We start from the raw sequence: 22671 nt of genomic DNA on the forward strand, positions 1-22671 counted from the left end.
CACCAACACGCGCAGTAACAAAGAGTGACGGCTGCGGACAGAGGGGCGGAGGCGGCATGAATAAATGAAAGTAAATGCTGTCCCTCCTCCAGAGCAGGAGGCGAGGACGCGGCTGGAAGAACTCGCTCATCAAATATGAATCAGACATTGTTTGAAAACGTTTTCCGTGTGGTTGAAAAAAAAAAAAAGGAGCCGAGAGAAAGGAAGACGGCGAGAGACCGAGAGGCGGTTCATTCATCATCCCTTTATCTCGCTTCTCTTCACCTGTGGCTCCGAAAAGTCCAATTATTGCCCCATTAAACATGAGTTTATGGTCTCAATCTCAAGTCTCCTTCAACACAGCATGATGTTTTTAGTGAATGATGCTCCATTTGGAGTCAAACTGACGATAAAGCAGGTGATGCTTTAGGCCCCGTCCCCTCGAGTGTGAGATAAGATAACTCAAGCTCAAAGGGATTTTTTTCTTGATGATATAATAATCAATAACAAGCACAAAGCATGTCTGTTAAGGAATAAAACGATTTTAACAGATGAATAAAGACTGAACAAAAGATTACATTTAAAATGACAATAATGTGTTTAATTTCATAAAAAGGTTTTTGGGCAAAACAAATGCTGCTAATGTTTTTCTAAACAGAGGAGTACTAAGGGCCTCCTGTAATGTGGGGGGGGGGGGCAAAAGCCTCGATACGTGCTGTCACCAGGCTTCTGAGGGTCAGGAGCTGACGCAGGTGGAAAGGTGGCCTCTACGACCCCCCCACACTCAAACATGCACTCGCACATCACGAGCAATTAATCATTTGATTATTCAAACAGATGAAAGTTGCATGAGTTGGAGGTCGGAGGGGGTGGGGGGTGGGGGGGGGGTGGTTTCAGCCTGGTACCTTCTCGGAGGAGCAGCAGCAGCTTTCCCTCCTGCAGCTGCAGGACCAGGCTGTGCTCGCCGCGGCCCTCGGCCTGGAGCAGCACCCCGGAGTTCCTCAGGGTCTTAAAGGCCAGAGAGAGGCTGCCCTCGGGGGGGCTGCCCTCGGGGGGGCGCCTCGGCCCCCGACCCAGCCTGAAGAGGAGGCTGCTGCGTCCGTCCAGGCTCACCACGTGAGAGTCTGAAACAAAAAGCTCCCTTCACTCAGAGGACTGACCCCCGACTCCTCGTCTCTGTAAGAGACGCATTTATCAACCTTTAAATATTTCAAGATTTTAAAGCCAGAATTGGGATCATTTTGAAAATTTTCTTTTTGTTGTTAAGTCCATTTTCTCTGTAATGTTTTATAAAATGTATTTATTATATGTCGAACGTTGAAGTCTGTTTTATTTTATTATTTGTGGCTTAAAGTGGCTTTTCTCGTTGTTTTTCTAGCCAAGACCGATAAATACAGGTTAAATAATAATAATAATAATGGTGATAATATGATTATTATTATTATTATTAAACATAAATATATTAATAATAATGATGATGTTCCTCATTGGTATTACTTTGTCTGCATTGTTTGTGGAAGTTTTCTGTCTCTGCAGGTGATCGTTAGCAGGTGCTGAGTCAGCCTTCTTTCCAGCTGACTCGGCACTTTGCTGCAGCTTACATCTTCCTCTAATAACCTTTACACAAAATGTGAGAAAGAAGGTTATTGAGGAAGCATCAGCAACCTGTGGAGACTTCATAAAGAAGCTAATAGTTTAAACCTCTGAATGTGAGCACATTAAAGGTCACGCAGCACTTTTGCAGCCACTGTAGTACAATAATACACTTAATAATAATTGTTATTAGTGCTGATCCTGCTGCGTCGCTATCGGACCATCAAATTAGAAACGTCAGCCCAGATTAATCACTTTCTGCATCTGATGCATCGTCTGCTGGAAACAGAACAACCCCCCAAATTTAAATTATTCAAAAGTCAAAGATGAGAAGTTTGCCTCCCAAAAGTTTCACAAGCGTTCACACAATTCACACAATTCTTTTAGCAGCAACACGTTTGCAAAGATAATTCACTGTCACACTACAGAGCCAAAACATCTCAAGTCTGTATTTCATGCATCGAGGTGCAAATGAGTCCCTCGTGTTCTGATACCTTCTGGTTTACAAATGTCCTCCTGCTTTGCTCCTTTATTGTCTTTGTGAATAACTTCCCACACTGACTTGACTCCATCATGTCCTTCATTAACGCATATGTAGGAAGAGGCTTTCTGTTACTGCCCCGTGTCCTCTCCTTCCTCCTCTCCTTCCTCCTCTCCTTCCTCCTCTCCTGCCTCCTTACCTTCCTCCTCTCCTTACTCCTCTCTTGCCTCCTCTCCTGCCTCCTCTCTTTCCTCCTCACCTTCCTCCTCTCCTGCCTCCTCTCCTTCCTCCTCTCCTTCCTCCTCTCCTGCCTCCTCTCCTTCCTCCTCTCCTGCCTCCTCTCTTTCCTCCTCTCCTGCCTCCTCTCCTGCATCGTCTCCTGCCTCCTCTCGTGCCCCCTCTCTTTCCTCCTCTCCTGCCTCCTCTCCTGCCTTCTCTCCTGCCTCCTCTCTTTCCTCCTTTCCTGCCTCCTCTCCTTCCTCCTCTCCTGCCTCCTCTGGCCTCACTGCCTCTCCTCTCATGCTGTTCCACTTTTTCTGCCCACTCTTCACTTTTATCTCCCCTGTGGCTCATCCCCCATCTGCTGCTCGTCTCCAATTAGTGGACATACTGTACAGGTATGATAGAAATGACCCTGAAAGGACCCGGTTCTCGGGTCATACCGATGAATGGAGGACTGACCGTAGGAACACCCGTAGGCCTCCAGCCTGAGTCCGATCCGGCCGTGGGGGTTCCAGTCCAGGGGGAGGAGGCGCACGTGGCGTGCGATCACGGGACGCTGCAGCTTGTGCTGGACCACGCTGTCCGCGTTGGTGTTACCTGGAAGAGCCTGGAGACACATGGACACCTTCTGACACCACAGAGACGACCTGTGAGAGGCGACGGCGTGGAGATGGAGACCTGGTGGAGATAGAGCCTTGTTCCTGGTGGACGAGTCTCCATCAGGTTGGAGCTGTGAAGCTGTTGGTCCTAGTTTTCATGTTTTTTGTAGTTTTCGAGGCCTTGGTTTATTAACATTCACATTTATTAACATGCATTCTGCAACTTTCACTTTTAACCCAAAACATTTCCTCTTCCTCTTCCTGCCGTTGTCCTTTTTGCTTTTCGGGTAGTTCGGCCTCTTTGCACACACACACAAAGAAGTGAAACAGTGCTATGTAAATGTAATACTTTGATCTCTTTGGGATTTACTCCCTAAATCATCTTTTCTTCTGATTTCTTTCTTGTTTTCCTCTCTATTTTATTGTTGGACTGAGGAACCAGAGTCCGTATGCCGGCTCCAATCCCTGTGTTTGATTTTTAATCTATATGCAAATACTGTGTATTTAACCAACAATCACTGTGGAAAAGGGGGCTGCAGGATGCTGAAATGACATCCCAGCTACCTTCAACCAGGTCCAGAACTCTCAGGAGAGAGCGTGGAGCTGCTCTCATTGACGATGCATCGTCTCCTCTTCACCTTTTGGGACTTTACCGCAAATAAATGAATAAACTTTCTATGAAAACTCGTAATGCCCCCCCCTGCTCTTGATGCTCGCTGCAACAAACAAAAAACCTCAATGAATATCTGTCATGGTTAGAAGAGAGGATAAAAAACTTCTTAAATTCCATAAATCAATGAAATGCAAGTTTTATTGGTTAAGAACTGGTAAACAGCGGTGTTTTATTGCTCCAAGTTGCCACAATTGTTACTGGTTATTATTATTGGTGCTATATTGGGCAACCTCTTCTTTCCTCTCTTCTCTGCTCTGTGTTCAGCTAAAGTTCAGAATGTTTCATCGAGTCGTTCCATGGAACTGGACGAATGAGGTGGAAGGAATCACACATGGTTTGCCTCGACTGCTCTTAGAGGTTCCTCTACTGCCACTTGAAGCTTTTCAGGATGAAGCTCATTAAGAGAGTCTTCATCCTCCCTGCAGGGAAATCTACGATGCACTTTGTCGCCACTCAAGGCTCCGGCATCCTCTGCTTAAGAGACTCATTTATTCCCGACACCATCTGCTTGCTTCCTTCACACCTTTTACTTACGTGAAGAGAGAAAAAGAGAACAGAACTCGAGAGAGAAGGCAGATAACGAGAGGATGGAGCGTTGCAGGGAATCAGCGGCTACTTCCTTTACATCGAGGGCCCCCCCCAGTCCCGCTGTGTAAATAGAACGAAGCTTCATGCAGCCGTGGGTTTTCCTTCTGGACTCCTGCAACAGGTGCAGGTTTCCACCATTTACATGGATGCAGCATGCTGCAACCAACTTCTGTCTCCGCAGGAAAGATAAGGTTGAAAATCATTGCAAAAGATGCGTCTATTTCCTGCTGAAGTGACATGAAAATCACAAACTGTTGCGTTGGAGGACGAACAGAAGGTTTTCCTCCGGTCCATCGAGCTCGTGCAGCTTTTACTTCCTGGTTCATCATTACAGAGATTACTCAACAACTGATTTTGTTACGAACAGCTAAGGATGCTGGATGGAATTATAATAATGATAATAATAATAATAACAGAGGGGGAACGACTAATGGCGGCCTGGAAAGGTGCTTTTTCTCCTGCAGGCCTTTCTCACACATTTCATGAAGCAATGTCAGAAGTTTCTTTTTAGGACTGTGAATGGTAAAGAAATAATAGAGACTTCAATTATATGGGCAAAGTAACACATATAGCACTCTTTATACCTGCGACATGTTTTTCAGCTGTGTGGAAGCGTATTATTTCCCTCGTTGGTATTTTTCTAACCATCGGTGGGCCGATAATGATCTTTTTTTATAGACACACGCTCTGTAGATCCTCCCCTGGAGTTTCATCCTGGAGCTTTTTGTTACTGCATCTTTGAATTTGACAAACACATTAGTGAGCACACGTTGTCTCGTCTCTTCAAAGGGAACATTATCATTGCAATTTTTTTTTATTATCAAAGGGTTTTGGCCCGCTGGGACCCCTCAATAGAAAAGGAGTCGGTGGTAGATGTTGTAGGAGTGTATTATTTAGTGTTGCCTCCATATGACTCACTTAGTTACTAAGTATTGCTTTACCTTTGCACTGATATAATTATGCTAATTCCTCTATTGAATCTTTTATATCCTCACAGGTGTTTTCTTAATAAAGTCTTGTTTTAGGTTATTTAAAGCACACTCACCCCTATACTGTCCTCCTGCCGATACTGTTTCCAGTTGTGTCCCGAGTCGCTGAACATCAGCTGGTAGGACGTCAGCCAATCGGAGCTGCCGTAGCGACCCTGCGTAGCAACAGCGGTGAGGCGTGTCCGCGCGCCCAGGTCCACCTCCAGCCACTGATATGGGTCTGAGCTCAGAGGAGACCAACCTCCAGCTCCTGGGAGGAGAGGGACACACATCTTCATCATCCAGAGGAAGAGAAGCCGGATTATCAAAGGAGACGAGAGGAAATCAATCATGTCAACAGAGACGCTGAAATAAAAGATAAAATACCAAATTACAGATCCATACATGCAAAGTTTCCAGTTGTTCAAAGAAGATAAAATGTACTACACTTATTTTACCAGACACAAACTTTCCCAAAGTTTAAAAGCCCCGAGCACAAATAGTTTATTAATGTATGTCTTTGATGTTTAATTTGCAACAGTGGAAAGAGTTTAATCTGTAGCTTAAGGACTGTTCCTTTAATATGAGTGCAGCCGAGGCATTAAGCCGCCTACGATATGAAAGTGGCCAGTTCATTGCAGACCTTCGTACAAAGAGGAGCACGAGGTGAAGACACGCTGAATTATTCACATGTCCGAAGGTGTGTGTGTGTGTGTGTGTGTGTGTGCGTGTGTGCCGAGTCATCACGGAGGGACATCTTGCTGTCAGGAGGATGGACTTTGTAGTGTGCTCTCATATATCAGAGGATGTTCTTCGTTCCCTAGAAGCTGAACTCAGAAGCTCGGTCACCCTGAACAAATGTTCCCATCGTAACTTTCTGCAAAGCAGGGAAACATTCTTTGGTTTTGGGTCAGAGGAAGTGATGCAGTTCCTTCAATGGAACGTAGGAAGGTCCACTAAGGTTCATCTTTATCACTCGGAAAGATCTAATCACTAATGACAAGAGCAGACCACGTCAACGTCGTCCATTTTCTGTGACAGCCAAGAATTCTGCAAATATGTTAATGTCTTGTTCTGTGAGAAAGTAACTTTTCTGCCGAGTCGCTTGGTGTCAGACGTTGTGAACAAAGTGGTGGTTGAGATGTTTCACGTTTGGACATCAGCGCTTTGAAGAGAGATGCAGAACAAACGCTTCATGCAGCACAATGTGGAGCTTCATCACATGGAGAACTTCCCTTTGGCCTTCAGCTCAGGCCAAACATACTGTATATATATATACTTTAAAACCCTAACTTAATACCAATCACAGACAGAGTCAGTAAGCACTGTAACCTGCTATTGTACATTAAAAATGTAGACTTTAAGGGTGCTTCTGTATGTGTAATATATATATATATATATTTAATATCTGCAGGGCACTTAGTTTGCAGCGTATGAACAACACTCTTCTACCTGAGTGTATTTCCCTGTGAATGTCAAGTCATATCTACCAACGTTGTACTTTCAGTAGGCCGAATCGTAAAAGAATATATATACACTCACCGGCCACTTTATTAGGTACAACTGTCCACCTGCTTGTTAACACTTCATTTCTAAGCAGCCAATCACATGGCGGCAACTCAGTGCATTTAGGCATGTAGACATTGTCAAGACAATCTCCTGCAGTTCAAACCGAGCATCAGTATGGGGAAGAAAGGTGATTTGAGTGACTTTGAACGTGGCATGATTGTTGGTGCCAGAAGGGCTGGTCTGAGTATTTCAGAAACTGCCAATCTACTGGGATTTTCACGCACAACCATCTCTAGGGTTTACAGAGAATGGTCCGAAAAAGAAAAAACATCCAGTGAGCGGCAGTTCTGTGGGCGGAAATGCCTTGTTGATGCCAGAGGTCAGAGGAGAATGGCCAGACTGGTTCAAGCTGATAGAAGGGCAACAGTGACTCAAATAACCACCCGTTACAACCAAGGTGGGCATAAGAGCATCTCTGAACGCACAGTACGTCGAACTTTGAGGCAGATGGGCTACAGCAGCAGAAGACCACACCGGGTGCCACTCCTTTCAGCTAAGAACAGGAAACTGAGGCTACAATTTGCACAAGCTCATCGAAATTGGACAATAGAAGATTGGAAAAACGTTGCCTGGTCTGATGAGTCTCGATTTCTGCTGCGACATTCGGATGGTAGGGTCAGAATTTGGCGTCTACAACATGAAAGCATGGATCCATCCTGCCTTGTATCAACGGTTCAGGCTGGTGGTGGTGGTGTCATGGTGTGGGGAATATTTCCTTGGCACTCTTTGGGCCCCTTGGTACCAATTGAGCATCGTTGCAACGCCACAGCCTACCTGAGTATTTTTGCTGACCATGTCCATCCCTTTATGACCACAATGTACCCAACTTCTGATGGCTACTTTCAGCAGGATAAAGCGCCATGTCATAAAGCTGGAATCATCTCAGACTGGTTTCTTGAACATGACAATGAGTTCGCTGTACTCAAATGGCCTCCACAGTCACCAGATCTCAATCCAATAGAGCATCTTTGGGATGTGGTGGAACGGGAGATTCGCATCATGGATGTGCAGCCGACAAATCTGCGGCAACTGTGTGATGCCATCATGTCAATATGGACCAAACTCCCTGAGGAATGCTTCCAGCACCTTGTTGAATCTATGCCACGAAGAATTGAGGCAGTTCTGAAGGCAAAAGGGGGTCCAACCCGTTACTAGCATGGGGTACCTAATAAAGTGGCCGGTGAGTGTATTTTCATGGATCCAAGGTTTTTTTCTTGTCTGTAAATCAATTTGAAAAACAACAAAACAAAACAAAGTGTCCTTACTGGACTTTCCTGCCTTCTGCTTCCATTAATTCTTCATCCCTTTTTCTTCCGCCCACTTACTCAAACGCGCTCTGCCTTCAGAAGCAGATCCTTCATCACGCAGCTTGAACTCGGATCTGCAGGTCGACCGAAGTGGAGGAACGCAGCATGTGTGTGTGTGTGTGTGTGTGTGTCTGTCTGTGTGTGTGTGTGTGTGTGTGTGTGTGAGAGAGAGATTCAGATCCTCTAATGTGCAGAAGACAAAGAGCTTCTCCCCCTGTTTCCTGTCTGTGGTACGAGTGTAAATGAGCCGATCCGTCCGGGGGGTTGTTTTTTCGACCCCGTCATGTGACCGCCGGCGTCCCGCTGAGACTCGCCTCCGATGTGATGCGTTTTGTGTCCTTGGTTACGAGGCCAGCGGTGCTGATGCTGCGACACAGCGCCACAGAAGGGAGCTTCTTCGCCTTCGCTCCTCTCAGCCGCCAATAAAACGGCCCAAAAAATGAGGAAACTGTTCATTTACTGATGAATAATATCCGTCAAACACTGTGACCAGTGAAGTGTGAGCATCCATCAAACCATCTGTAAACAACCTTATTGATTATTGACAACCGACTGAAGAATCCAGCAGTAAAAACCTATTTTGTTCCTTTTTGTGTGGGTCCGTAAACAGATGGTTTGGTGTTAAATGTCGCACTGTGGCGTACGTTGGTCTAAGTCCAGTAAATAAAGATGAATAAAAGAGCTTTTTGAAGGAGGTCAGAATCCTCTCCCCCATGTCTCCCGCTTGTGGGAAAGCGTGTTCACCAGGAGGTGCGTTAAGAGAAAGCAGGCGGGCGGCCCCTCGGCGCCACTCACCTTCTCTGCGGTTGAGCTTGGCGAAGGCCGGCCCCTGGCTGCCCGACGCCCGGGAGGAGCTGCTGAAGGCCGCCGGCGGCAGAGCGGAGACCAGCGGGCGGCGGCACGCCTCTGGATCACAGGACAGGGGGGGGGGGGGGGGAGGGGGGAGGTGGGGGAGAGAGAGGCGGGTTAAAATCATCCTTCCACCGCTTTTGTTTGCATCCTTCCGACGGGCTCGGAGAGAGAACATCACGACTCAACAGGTTTCAGGTGGAACTTGACCTCTGGCGAACGCTGTTTATTTCGCATCCAGCAAACAACACGCAATGAGGAACAAAAGCCCGACACAACAAAAGTCCCCTGAAAGACGCACCAAAGTCAAAGCTTCGGAGGAAGTCCTGAACTGGCAGGAATCCAATATGAAAGCAACGCGATTAAATCTGCACCAAACAAAGTAACAGCAGCTCAAGATCCTTCATTAAAATAATCTCTCCAGGAGATACCCGCGTTCTCAGGAGATATTTCCCTGTCACTGATAGAGGAGATATCCTTTATCAGATTGGGGGGGGGGGGGGGGGTGTTCAGCTCAAGGCTCCACAGGGTCACTTAAGTTTGTCCAATTTAATTAATTTGAAAGCTCATGAATGTAAATATTTCTGTGTGGTTTACAAATAGGATCCAAAGCTAATCGGATCACAGAAACAAGAAAGAACCATCTTTGTTTTTTGTCATGTTTTGGTGCGATGGAGGTTTTTGTGAGTGACAGAAATGATTTTCACGCTCACAAAATCAATGAGCTATTAAAGCAAGTGATGTTCTGTGCAGGGACACGATATGGACACGTATCATCAGTACCACACGGTGCCGGCAGAAGCATCGAAACCCAACCTGTCTCACAGGAAGACCCGGAACATCCAGGACCTCTTCATGAAAACAAGGCCAATTAAAAGTCAATTACAATCAAACGCAACCGAGGAACTAGACCGAGTGGTTTAGTTACCTGATTACATCACATGCAACCAGCACGTGACGCGCCGTGGTTCAGGCTTTGATGAGGTCCGTTTGAAGATCTCACTCACTTCAGTTTCTACTAAACCACAGCTTCAGTCACGGCTGTTTCTGGAGAGCCGCCTCGTCAAACTTCATTCAATTTATTGGTCCAATTGTTGCAGTTTTTTCCCCCTCTGTTTGTATGTCTCCTTTATATCCTTGAAATGTTCCCACAAAAAAACATTATTGATTGGCCAAATAGTATCTGGAAAGGAAACCTATTTTTTTTTATCTGAAGAAAAACAAGCGTAATTTCCTTCCGTCGGCGCCTCCATCTGCAGGCGGGTCACACATCGGAACTCTGAACAAATGTCAGACCTGCGGCCCGGGTATTGATCACGGAGCCAAACTAACTATTGCACTCTTCATCCGGCGGCCCTCAATGCACAAAAACGGCGTGCGCGGCTTTACCTTGAAGCAGGTTTGGTTTTATTGCTGCCGCCTCAGTGCAGAATAATCCACTCTCTCATCTAAATCCGCTGCTCTGAGCTAATGGCTAATTCTGCGCCCCCACCTGCAGGTTTCCTCCTGAGAGGCTCAAGGAGAGTCCACACTCGTTACCTTTTTTTTTGGATTCACGTTGTTCAGGCTCAAAAACAATGTTCATTTCCTTGAAAGCTCTCGTTCGTTGTGGTTCGCTTTCTAATCAACTCCATCACTCCAAAGGCCTTTAAAACAGACATCCGTATACTTAATTATGATTTCATTTAAATGCAAATAGATCCCATGCAGGACGCGCCTGGGGGTGAGGGGGGGGGGGGGGGGGGGGGGGGTGCGCTACCTTGTGATTGCACTAATTGTGGCTGTGCAGAGACAGTTTAAAACACAGTGCAGAAGCTTTCCAGAGGGACACAGAGGACTCTAATGGCTAAAGGACGGGTGGCGTAGCAGCTCTGTGCCCACATAGAAACTATTGTGAGTTAATATTCTTGTTGTCGGTGAGTTTAACGTTAAAACAACCTCACAGGCAGCCTGCACACACAGAGAGTCCTCTGCTCCGGGGCATCAGCAACAGCCTCGATCAGATCAAGCCGATGAGCATCTCCCTGCACTCCAGCAGCGGGGGGGGGGGGGGGGGGGGACGCTCACGGGGTGGAGAATGTCTCTCGGGGTGTTGGACAAGCACACCGTTACCTTCAATGCATGCGTCTCTGAGCACAGTGATCACACCTGCCCTCACACATGAACCCTGACCGTCAACACAAATCACCGCTTTGCCAAACGTTGCGCTGAATTCGATCCCAGATTTCGACCGAGAAGCTCTTCCCTCCAATTAAATGTTGTGCTCTGTCAGATCTCGAGGTCGTTGATTGTCCACTTGGACTCAAGAACGGACTCATTTGATTTTGTGGACATGAGACGTTTATGGTCTCAGTCTCTAGCTCCAAGTCTTCTTCAAAACAACAAGATGTTCATTCAGTAAATGACGGTCCGTGTGGATTCAAACAGACCACAAAGCAGGGGATGCTTTAGGGCGGGGGCTGCTGTGATTGACAGGTCTCTACCAGAGAACCAATTTGCCTTGATTGTGCCGGGCTGCACTTCATCCGACTGGTCTTGTTTTTGAGTTTCTTTTTCCGGCTCTGACCTCTCTGACCCCCCCCTCCCCGCACGTCTCGCTGGCGGGAGCAAAGGAGCCTGTCCGTCAAACAGCCACGGAGACGCCGCGGCCCGGAGGCGGAGGCACGACGACCCCGGCCCTTCATCTCAAGCTGGTCCAGTGTAAACTATTCAGCACGCGTTGCTGCACGAGGTGTGGATGCACTCATGCAAACACCCACAGCACCAATGCACACGATGAGGCATACAGTATTGGGTCTGTTCTGGGCCCTTTACTTGTATTATTACATGTTAATAACCTCTATTTGAAATTAAACATTTTCATTGCTGATGATGCAGTCCTGTATTCTTCTGCTCCTTCCCACGCATGTATGAAAAATAACTCATTGATGTGTTTTTACATGTATGTGCACACTACCTGCATTTAAAAAAAATTGTTATGTTTGAAATCGACGAGGAGGTAGTTGAGGTTTAAATTCCCTTCTTGGCCGAACGGTTTGAATAAAAAAAACAAAGAGATGGTGTGAAAAAAACAACAACATCTGAGCTCAAGTTCTAGATCTGGTCCCTCTTGACAGATTAAAAATACACTTGGCTGAGCAGAGCGTCTGTAGTCCCCCCCCCCCCCCGCCCCCCCGGTTGGGGGGCCTGACCTCTTCTCTGCCGGAGAATCTTAAGGCTGGAAAAGCGCCTGCAGTCGATGGTAAGCAGCAGTGATCTCAGAGGTCTTCTCTGTCTACTCTGCTGACGGATGCAGGTCCTCAGTGGACTCGCATCTAATTCAGAACAAGGGCATCGCAAACATGAGGGGAGAGTTCAGGGATTCACTAAAGTCCTCCTCACAACACGTATGTTTAAGCAGAAGTACGATTCCAACGTCACGCAGGCCACATTCAAACCCTTCATTTGGATCTGACAGAGGATCAACCCCCCCCTCCGTGGATCTAAAAGGCCCAAACACATACATACATATTAAAACATGTTCAAAACCTTAACAATTCTATTTTTCTTTTTGACGTTACTCCGTCATAGCTCCAGGTTCTTGATGCTGCTGCTGCGTGAACATTGAAATCCTGATGGGGGTTTTTATTATTGTAAAATCCTCCACTGACTGATGACTTTGACCCAGAGAGCTGAGATCACTTCAATAGATTCCCTCTGACAGCTGTTTGAGAAACACCTTCCTTTACCTGCTGTTTGTTAATATCAGCTCACATATACATATACTTGGAGGATATATACACATATACATATATATATACTATATATACTTTACACACCATTCTTCTCTTTTGACCCCCCGAGGCTGCAGATCCTTTTATACTCTGAATCTCGCAGGTTTAACCTTCATCTGGTCTCCACAAACACCCTCATGTGGCGTGTTGAAAAGGTGACGCAATCTGGCTCGTGAAAAAGAAGTCGCTAACATTAAGAATAGGGAAGAATATTAGTGGCATTTTCATGTGTGGATGGACGTGTGGATAAAAGGAGCAGAAGAGGAAAAAGTCCTCGGCTAAAGGGATTATTTTTTGTCACTCTTCAATATTCATCATTAAAACCATTAGACTCATTAAAACACCAAATCCAACAGCACATGTCCTAAAATAGCTGCTAGCTATTAGCGAATGATAAAAAAAAAGACTTGAATATGATTATTTGTTTTCACAGCAGGGTTCTCTCTCTCATTCATACACTTTGTACATTTGGACAGAGACGGACGAGCAGCTTCGGGCTTTTTCCTTTCAGCCGAATCACGGCACAAAAAACCCTAAAAGACTCAGTGGAAAATAGAGCAACGCAACCAAAGGCCGCATGGTTCTGTGCTGATGGATCAGAAAATGTGACTCTGAGAAGCAGCTTGCTATTATTTTATAAGATGTGCGTTATTGGTGCTTTAGTTTGAGTTGTGGTTTGTCTGAGCTCAGCGAGATCGTTTTATAAATATACAAAGTTCTGCTTTGTGATTCGCAAACATTTCCCCCTGTGAAGGAGAAATCTAACGTGATTGTTACGTTCCCACCTAGGTTGGAACTCGTTTTACAGAAGTAACAGTGGCCACACATCCCTAGGCCAATTTAAGGCCACTGCTATACGTTCAAAAGCACTAAAGTACGAATCCACCTCAGTCTCACAAAATTGAGGAACTAAAGCAATATGCCGGCTGATGTCAAATGTATTTGCAGCGCTCTGAGCGGAAGATCCCCCAGTGGGCATGGCAGCGGCAGCGGCAAGCCTCGCCCTCTCTGCGTCCAATTCCAACTTTCGCAGTTCAAAATCCATCTGCCTTATTCGGATATCCCTCTCAGCTTCCAACTCCAGTTTACGCATCTCCAACTTGTGCTGGAGCTCCTCTTTTCGGATCTGAGCCCTCTCTTCGGCGTCCAGCTGTAGCGGTACAGCAGAAGGCATGGGAGAGAAGGGATCAAACCGAGGCAAGGTGGCCGGGGCCTTATACTCAGCCTCAGGAGGTCTATCCGGGGACCCCGGAGTATCCACCCCCTCCTCAAACACAGGTTGAGACAAAACTAGCACCTGCTGTTCAAGCAGTGCGGCCAACACTAAAGCACGTACCTCCGCCTTAACAAATCCCCTTGGCACAGAGACACCCAACTGGGCTGCCAAGGATTCTAAATCCACTCTTCTACAATTTTCAAAACCCTCCCATGTAGGGTTATCCAGAAAGTCTTTTCCCTCAAAGGTGGCCATTTTATGAGTCACCCTAAACAAACACACTAAACCCACTACCACACTTTACACAATCCAAAGCTACAAACACAGAGTGTGTGCACAGGCTGATTCAAAAGATCCCGGACGAGCCCCCATGTTACGTTCCCACCTAGGTTGGAACTCGTTTTACAGGTGGGGAACGTAAAAACCTGTGCTGGCGCCCCCTGTATAATCAGCAGTGGACAGTGAAGTAGTGTGGAGGGGGGGTGCAGCTGAAACAAATGAGTCCTGACACGTAAAATTTGTGTTTGGTCCCCGTGGGACATTTAGTAGGTGACAAACAAACAAACAACAACAAAACAAAAGGTACACACATAACCAAATCAGGGAGGAGAAGGGGATTGGGGGGATTGGGGTCAAAGTAAGGAAATAAACAAAAGGTCCCTTTTGCTCTACACCCCTTTCCCTGCCTAACACAATCTATCCCTAACCAGCTCACCTCTCTATTGCAAAAAGTACAGGGGTGACCCCACCCAGCTAACTTAGTGTGTGTAACAAAGGTTTACCTACGTGATGGAAAATGTACACCCATGGGCTGAACTACCTGACCCTTCTCCAGAACTGAGGTAGAGTACCATTGGGTCTCACTCGACCAGATCCCACACAAAACAATGTCAGCCAGGCCATACAACAAAACACAGCCTCTCCTTTCTCTTTCTCTCTCTCCTCTGTTCCTCAACCAGGCTGGTTATATAGGCCACCAGCTCGTTAGCTGATTGCTCCCCAGGTTTTATACAGCCACGCCTCCTCGCCAACAGCCAACCAGCACTGCACACCTGTAAGCCATGACAAAAAACAAAACACTACCCCCACTCACAGTTAAAGGCAGAGACACAAAACATGGGGACATGTAACAATGATGCAGAGATTGTTGAGTGATGTTCTGCTGGAACAGTTGGGTCTGGTTGGGTCCAGTTGGGTCTGTTTGGGTCTGGTTTGTCCAATTGAGTCTGGTTGGGTCCAGTTGGATCTGGTTGATTCTGGTTTATTCTGGTTAGGTCCGATTGGGTCTGGTTTGTTCCGATTGAGTCTGGTTGGGTCCGGTTTGGTCTGGTCTGGTTTGGTCCGATTGAGTCTGGTTGGGTCCGGTTGGGTCTGGTTGGGTCCGGTTTGGTCCCATCAGCAGGACCTCCTCTTAAAGATGCTTTTGTACCATTTCATTTAGAGGCGTTTCATTCGCCGACCTGCAGGACCCGGAGGCCCAGAGGGAGGATGGAGTATTTGTGGCCGACCTCTTTTAATCGCTCCCCTCTGGGGTCAAAGCTTTACTTCAGTAAAACATCTTCCTCCCCAGAGTTACACATCGCTCTGTGTGTGTTACATCGCTACACATCTTTGGGGCAACACACAACATTATTTTCTTTTTCTACTACAAACTGTGGACCTTGGCTCAAAACATTGCACGTTTCTGCACAAAAGAGAGGAAATACACCACATTATTTTATTTTTAAATAATATAACATCCCTAAATTAACCTGATTTTTGTTGCATTGAATCACAACTGACCTGCAACACTGTGAAAATGAGTTGACGATGGGAGAAAGTTTCAGGCATTCTGAAGGGAACTGCAGGTTTTCTCCTCCTTTATGTGGCTTCCATCTCATTAAATGAGTCATTAAATTGCTCGCCAGACACCTCGCCCGCGCTGCATCTTAAAGCCGTGGCTTCCACGCGGCTTCGGTCCCGCTGTGTTCAGCGTCAGCCGCAGCCTGCGCTACCGGTGCCGCTTAATAACCCCGCGGCTGATCTGAGCGAGAGGGCGGGCCGCCGGCGCCTCGCAGGCTGAAGCCATACGCCGTCAGCCTCAGTGACTTCATGTTTCCTTAAACCGTGGCCCGGGGAAACAGATTCTACCAAATGACAGATTGGTGTTTGAATTCTCTGAGCACACATGCTGGCAGCAGATAGACAACAGGGGGCCATGTTAATAAACCAACAGCACGGGTTCAATCGTACAACAGAAGCAGAAACGCCCGCCATTAATTGACCTTTCTTTCTGGTTGCTGGATCAATTCCTTTGCTGTAAGTTGTGGAGCGAGGCGACGAAACCCAAAAGCATGAAGAAATGTGTCGATCAGCGTTAGGCCCCGCCCTAAAGCATCCACTCTTTATGGTATGTTTGACTCCACATGGACCATCATTCACTAAATGAACATGAAGCTGCATTGAAGAAGACTTAAAACTAGAGACTGAGACCATAAACTCATGTTTACAATGTTTACTGAGGGAATAAATCAAGAGAGAAGTAGAGTCATTTCCTCATAGACGTCTATGGGAGCAGAGGAGTCGCCCCCTGCTGGTCACTACACAGAAGTAGAGTCATTTTCTCATAGACGTCTATGGGAGCAGAGGAGTCGCCCCCTGCTGGTCACTACACAGAAGTAGAGTCATTTTCTCATAGACGTCTATGGGAGCAGAGGAGTCGCCCCCTGCTGGTCACTACACAGAAGTAGAGTCATTTCCTCATAGACGTCTATGGGAGCAGAGGAGTCGCCCCCTGCTGGTCACTACACAGAAGTAGAGTCATTTTCTCATAGACGTCTATGGGAGCAGAGGAGTCGCCCCCTGCTGGTCACTACACAGAAGTAGAGTCATTTTCTCATAGACGTCTATGGGAGCAGAGGAGTCGCCCCCTGCTGGTCACTCCACAGAATACAGCTTTAAAATATTGGTTCTTTGTCTTAACTGAAACAACATTTTTATTATTTAGAAGGAAAAAATTGAACACCGTTTTTCTTTTCGCCATCATCTTCATCTTTGTTTTTGTCTTCATCATTTTGTTCTCCAGACTCCCTCTTTGCTCTTCTTTCTCTCCTCTCTTCATCAGTGTCATCTTCATAATAACATTCCTCATATTATCCTCATAATATCTCTTAATCCGTCATAATCTTCATGATTACTATTATTTTTCTTCTCCAGCTTTATCGTCTTTGTCACCATATTCCTCTTCATGACCTACCCCATCTGCTTCTCCTTCCTCATCATCATCATCATTACAATTATCATCATCATCAAATCCTTCATCTACGTCTACTCTGTCTTCTTTCTCTTCATCATCAACATCATTATGTTTCTCTCTGGATTCATGGAAAAGATTTATGACATATTTGAACGTTTTTTTCATGCCAGGGTCAAAGGTCACGTCTATCTCAGCCTTCCTGTGGCTCGTTTGGATCCTAAAGCCATGTCCTCCCTCCTTCCACGAGGGTTCACCTCCTCAAAGCCGCTCCTCTACTGAACTTCACGGCCTCTCGGACGGACCAGGAGCCGATGAAGGTGTGATGAATGAGTGTGGGTTTGGGAGCTCCAGTGGGAATGGCCTTCAGCAAAACATCAATGGGTCACAAACTCTGATGGTTTTATCACTCAAGCTGCGTGTCCCCGGGTTTGATGAATCCCGATCGCCGACTGACTCGACGCAGCCTCGACCCCCTCGTCTTCACGGCTCTTCTTCACCCCCCAACACACATTTTCATAAATGGCGCTAAAGAGGAAATACGAGAGGAAGCTTCTCCTCGGCTTCTTCTCCAGCGTCTCATGAATAATACACAGCAGCCGAGGACTTCCTTTTTTTCTTCTTCAAATTTACACTAATTTGATTATATTCACACGTCTGTGTTGCTCTCAAGAATCACAGCACATTAAGTCAAAATAAACTGTTTAGAAATAGGCTTTTGCCTGAAGGCCCATTCACAGAATGATGCATAGACAGTAAGGAGGTATGAAGCACATTAGTGTTCAAAGAAGTCTATGCAGATAGAAGTATACAACCATTTATATATAAATAATCAAAATGCAGATAGAAGTATACAACCATTTATATATAAATAATCAAAATGCAAAGAATTAAATGATGATAAATAACTAACAACTGACTACCGTGACCCCGCTGGCACGTGGGATCCGTTCAAATGCATGAAATAAATGTCATGTGGGGTGACATGTGACGCGTGTCTGTTCCGTCCCATTCAGATTCACACCATTAAAAGCCCTCACGACTCACTGACCAGGCGACGTCCGTTGAGCCCTTCAGGGGACGACTTTCACGCAGCTTTCTTTGCTCTACAGTAAAATGATGAATGCATTGATATTATATTCATGATTTTACTGAGGAACAAACGTATCTGGAGGGATCATGAAAGCATCCCAAAAATATCAAACACGAAAATGATCACAGTCGTTTGTGTCTCTTCCAACAACACTGATTTCAATTTGCTCCCCAGCACCAAGACAACAATATTATATTGTATATATATATATATTTAAATTACAAGCAAAAGTTTAACCACAGACTTCCTTCAGCCGCTGGCGTGCTGAGGCTGGCGTGCCTTGCTCAAGGGTAACAGTTTATTACGTGTGAGTGAGAGGAAAGTGTTGAGCAGCAACATGTTTTCCAATAAAGTGTTAAAGCTCTAAAACCAGTGTGTTGAATCAAGTGTCTTTTCACAAAACGCACAACTAAAGTTTCTCCACAGAGACAAAAACATCAAGTCTGTCACACGTTCATCAGCCCAAACACCAGCTCCCCGCCTGCTCACCTGCTCCCGCCGCCCCGCTCCAGCTGAGCAGTATCAGGGTGACCCGCGCGACAATTCCCCACACTTCTTTACTCCAGAGCTCCATGGTGAGGGATGCTGCAGATTAAAAAAAGCCCCCGGCCGGGCTGAGGGGAGGGGGGACAGGCGGCCTCTCCTCGTCTTCTCCACACCTCCCGGATGCCTGCCTGGACGTTGCACTTCTGCTCCTGCAGGGAAAGCAGCATCCGCCCGTCTCCACGGCGATGACAGCGGAGGATGCTCTCTCGGCTCGGCTGCACTGCAGAGTGAGAGAGAGAGGGGGGGGGGGGGGGGAGAGAGAGAGAGAGAGAGAGAGAGAGAGAGAGAGAGATGAACGGTACTTCAGTCGTGGAGGAGGACTTGAAGTCAAAGCATCCCACCGGGTGTGTGATTATTCAAATAATTATTGCTGTATATTTAGCTCGAACCAACGAAGGAAACCTAGTGACATATTTCTTGCTTTTAAACCAGGAATATATTGTACAGAATTACAATATATATTCTAAATTTTTATTAAATAGTTTATACATACATATATATATATATATATATATTTCGGGCTGGACTGTATATATATATACATATATATCAAGTGATTTTTACAGTGAGTCTTATGTCAAGTAACAAATACTAAATGACATTAAAATAAGAGGAATACATTGAGTATTTTTCCCACTTCCAGCCTTTGTACATTTGAGGCACAGAGACTTCACACTCGTCTCTATCTGAAAACCACCACACAATATCATAAAAGCCAGGTGAGAAGAAGGCATTTCCCTCTCTCCAACATTGGGTTTCCACACACAAAGCTGGTGTAGATACCTCACTCCTGCAGAGACTCTTCATCATGAGCAGCACCATGGTGCCTGGTGCCCTGCTCCACCCTCACGCCTCATCACGGAGGATCTCAGGGAGCTGGCGGAGACGTCCGGATTGGCTCAGCGGGTCTGACTGGGCGGATGCTCTGGGTCGGTGTTGGAGGTGCTGTGGGGTGGCAACAGGGTTCCTGCTCCCCAGAGGAACTCATTTTGACGAGCAGCCTGGCAGGAGAAGGACTCTTTAGAAGAGAGACTTGTGTTTGTGAGGTCAGTGTGAGCTCATTGGGAATGAAATATTAAATATTAACATCTATAATTGAGTATTATAACGGAGGCTCCAATAACTACAGCAGATCTTCCCAAGCATCAGGGGAATCAAACACCTTCCCCAGAAGGCTCGCCGGCTCCTTCGTGTTCTCACACTGCGCCTCCCTTCTCTCCCTTTTCTCTCCCTTTTCTCTCTCTCCCTTCTCTCCCTTTTCTCTCCCTTTTCTCTCCCTTTTCTCTCCCTTTTCTCTCTCTCTCTTCCATCTTTTCACTGAAACCTTTACAGATATCTGGCATAAAAAGACTCTGACAAAATGTTGTTTAAAGACTTTATTAGAGGGAGGAAATTCAGTGACAAAGGAGAGATGTTTAATTGTGTTTTAGTTTTAGTGTCATAATTTGTAACTTTATCTGTAACTAAAAAACCTTTATTATAAAAAAAACCAACTTGCTTTGGTTTAATGAGTTCATTTTTAACTGCATTGCTGACAACTGGAACAGCTGCTGAACTCCTTTGGCTCATTTTAAGTGAAACAGCTGACTTTGGTTTGACATTGTTTATTTGTGTGTGTGTGTGTGTGTGTGTGTGTGGGGGGAGGGGGAGGAGGGGGGGGGGCAGTAAATGGTCTGTTTTTGCTGCGACTTTGTCGCTTGGCTCTGCAGCTGCACTCGAGCCCTGCCAGGGGCTGCTTTTGTACAAGTCATTTTTATTTTGCATGCCAAACGAAGGCGGCCAGTGACGGACGCTCTCCGACTCTGCTTCATATTCACACCAGCTGCTGCGCGTCTCTGGCTCCGGCCGGAGGAGAGAGGACCCTCGCTCTGAGAGCTGAGGGATGCTTCCAAGCAAACACAAACAACACAACCTGCTGTCGGCTGTGAACACGTCAGTGTGAACAGACTCAAACACTGAAGGGAGCACCGGACCTCGTTAATCCCTTTCGATCATCAGATTTCTGTGTGTTTTATCCAAACCCGAACATCATGTCTGTCTTAAATCTTAAGTGGTTGCTTGTGAAATGCAGCCCGTTAGCCTCGTGCTGGAGGAGCAGACGAGGTCAGTCAGGAGGGAAAGGAGAGTGCGAGTGTCCTGCGGCGCAAAAGCTTTCCTAAAAAAACAAAACTGCTGCTGTCTTCATTTTCAATTGTTATGCAGAGAGTTTTTTTCCAAAAGTTACTTTCACGGTGCTTGTACTTTGCCGTTTACCTTGAGAATCTACAAATCAGAGCACATTCTTTTTCAGCAGACACAGGTAGGACTACTGAACACAAGAGATGCTAATGCTAACTCTTTGGTCACCTTGAATGTGAATGATTGCGAGGGCTCCTGCACAGTCACGCCTTGTTTATTGGGCCGCCTGAAGGAACAAAAAAAAAAAAAAACCTGCATCCTCTTGCAGTTTGGTAGCAGAAGGACTTTTTTACGATTCACTGCACATGCCTCGTGAGCGGTGACAAGCGGAGCTCCCGTACGCAGAGCGCTTCACGGGCAGCTCGTTACGCACAGGTGGCTTTCTGTGCAACATCGACTCGGGTTTGTTTTTCCATTATTGACTAGAGGACACTGTTGTTTTCTTTGTAGCACAGCTGACCTCCGAAAAGCTAACCTGGACACTTTCTCTTCACGAATAACGCCAAGGAACATCAATGAAAAGTCTCTTTGAGAAACCCAACTCAGTGCGTTCATTGATTGGCGAGTGTTAGCGCCTCGTAGTTCGCTGTCTCTCCCTCAACTTGTCTGGAAAAGGGGAGGAAAGAGCCTCTCAGGTCGGAGGGAAAGAACAGCGTTGAGGTTTGGGTGAAGCGTTGAGTTCACCACCTCTTCGAAGCTGCTGTCTGCAAATCTCTCCGGCGCTCAAGAATCAAATGGGCTCGCTCAAAACACCACAGATGTATTGACTCCTGCTTCGCCTCAGATCCGTGGACCAGGCTCTCCTCGCCAGATCTTTACGGTTACCAAGCCTTCAGGAACACTTTGCACAACGTTATTTTGCATCAAGGCGTTGGTGAGCATTCGATGAGTTTTTCTTGGTGCTTCTTTCTTACTTTTTCATATTCTTTGCTTTTTGTATTAAGTAACAGTTGTGGGTGGAATTCACAACTGTTGCTGGAGTACTATTCATTGGCAACGCACTGTGCCATAAAAGCTCGATTTGTCAGGTGAGTTGAGTGGGCTTCTGCATACCTTATTTTCACAAGAACTCACAAACGGCCTCTTCAGGAGACTCACAGGGCTTAAATACACTGCCACGGTGCAGGTGATTGGACACAGGTGGAAACAATCAGGGACACGGCAGTCAATCACAGGGGTGGACACAACAGGGCCGGATGTAAACCAGGGACACAAGAGGCAGGCAACTACAAAATAAAACAGGTACAAAAGGTTGCAGTGACATGCCCGGTGGGGGGGGGGGGGGGGGGTGAAATACCCTTTTTCAACTTTTAAACATTTGTTAAATTTTCTTTCAATAATCAAATTCGTCATCTTTTTTTACCGATTTCTTAAAAACTTTTTTCATGACATTTTCTAGACATAACGTTTTCATTATTTTTCTGGCCTAAGTACTTCCAACTACCATATTTTCCCCTTTTTTCAGACTTTCTTCATCCTGAACTTTTTCAATTAAATTTGTTGACCTAATAAATTTAGTTTTTTTTCATAATTTTTTTCAACCAAATTTTTTTTCCTTCTTTTTTTTTACCGATTTCTTAAAAACTTTTTTCATGACATTTCTAGACATAACGTTTTCATTATTTTTCTGGCCTAACATATTTGGTCCTTTTTTCCAAATATTTTCCAACCTTCTATTTTCTGACTTTTTTTCTTGAATTGTTCAACATAACAAATCTGGAATTTTTTTTCTAAACATTTGTTGACCTAAAATTTGTACATTTTTTTTCGGCCCAAAATATTTTGACTTTTTTTTTAAATTTCAA

At 45.9% G+C, this 22671-nt stretch overlaps 1 protein-coding gene across 1 annotated transcript in view; it reads right to left on the reverse strand.

The window, feature by feature from the left end:
* LOC119214400 (contactin-associated protein-like 4) overlaps window positions 1–18894 on the reverse strand; it is a 33779-nt gene extending 14885 nt beyond the window's left edge. Inside the window, exons 1-5 of the mRNA XM_037466156.2 lie at window positions 18632–18894; window positions 8775–8885; window positions 5181–5374; window positions 2735–2882; window positions 885–1103 (exon numbers count right to left, since the gene is read on the reverse strand). Coding sequence (XP_037322053.2) covers window positions 885–1103; window positions 2735–2882; window positions 5181–5374; window positions 8775–8885; window positions 18632–18716 — 757 coding nt within the window. The 5' untranslated portion in view covers window positions 18717–18894. The remainder of the gene's footprint in view (window positions 1–884; window positions 1104–2734; window positions 2883–5180; window positions 5375–8774; window positions 8886–18631) is intronic.
* Between the last annotated feature and the right edge of the window lie 3777 nt (window positions 18895–22671).

Source organism: Pungitius pungitius, chromosome 13 (assembly GCF_949316345.1).
Source record: "Pungitius pungitius chromosome 13, fPunPun2.1, whole genome shotgun sequence".
NCBI classification, from domain to species: domain Eukaryota; kingdom Metazoa; phylum Chordata; class Actinopteri; order Perciformes; family Gasterosteidae; genus Pungitius; species Pungitius pungitius.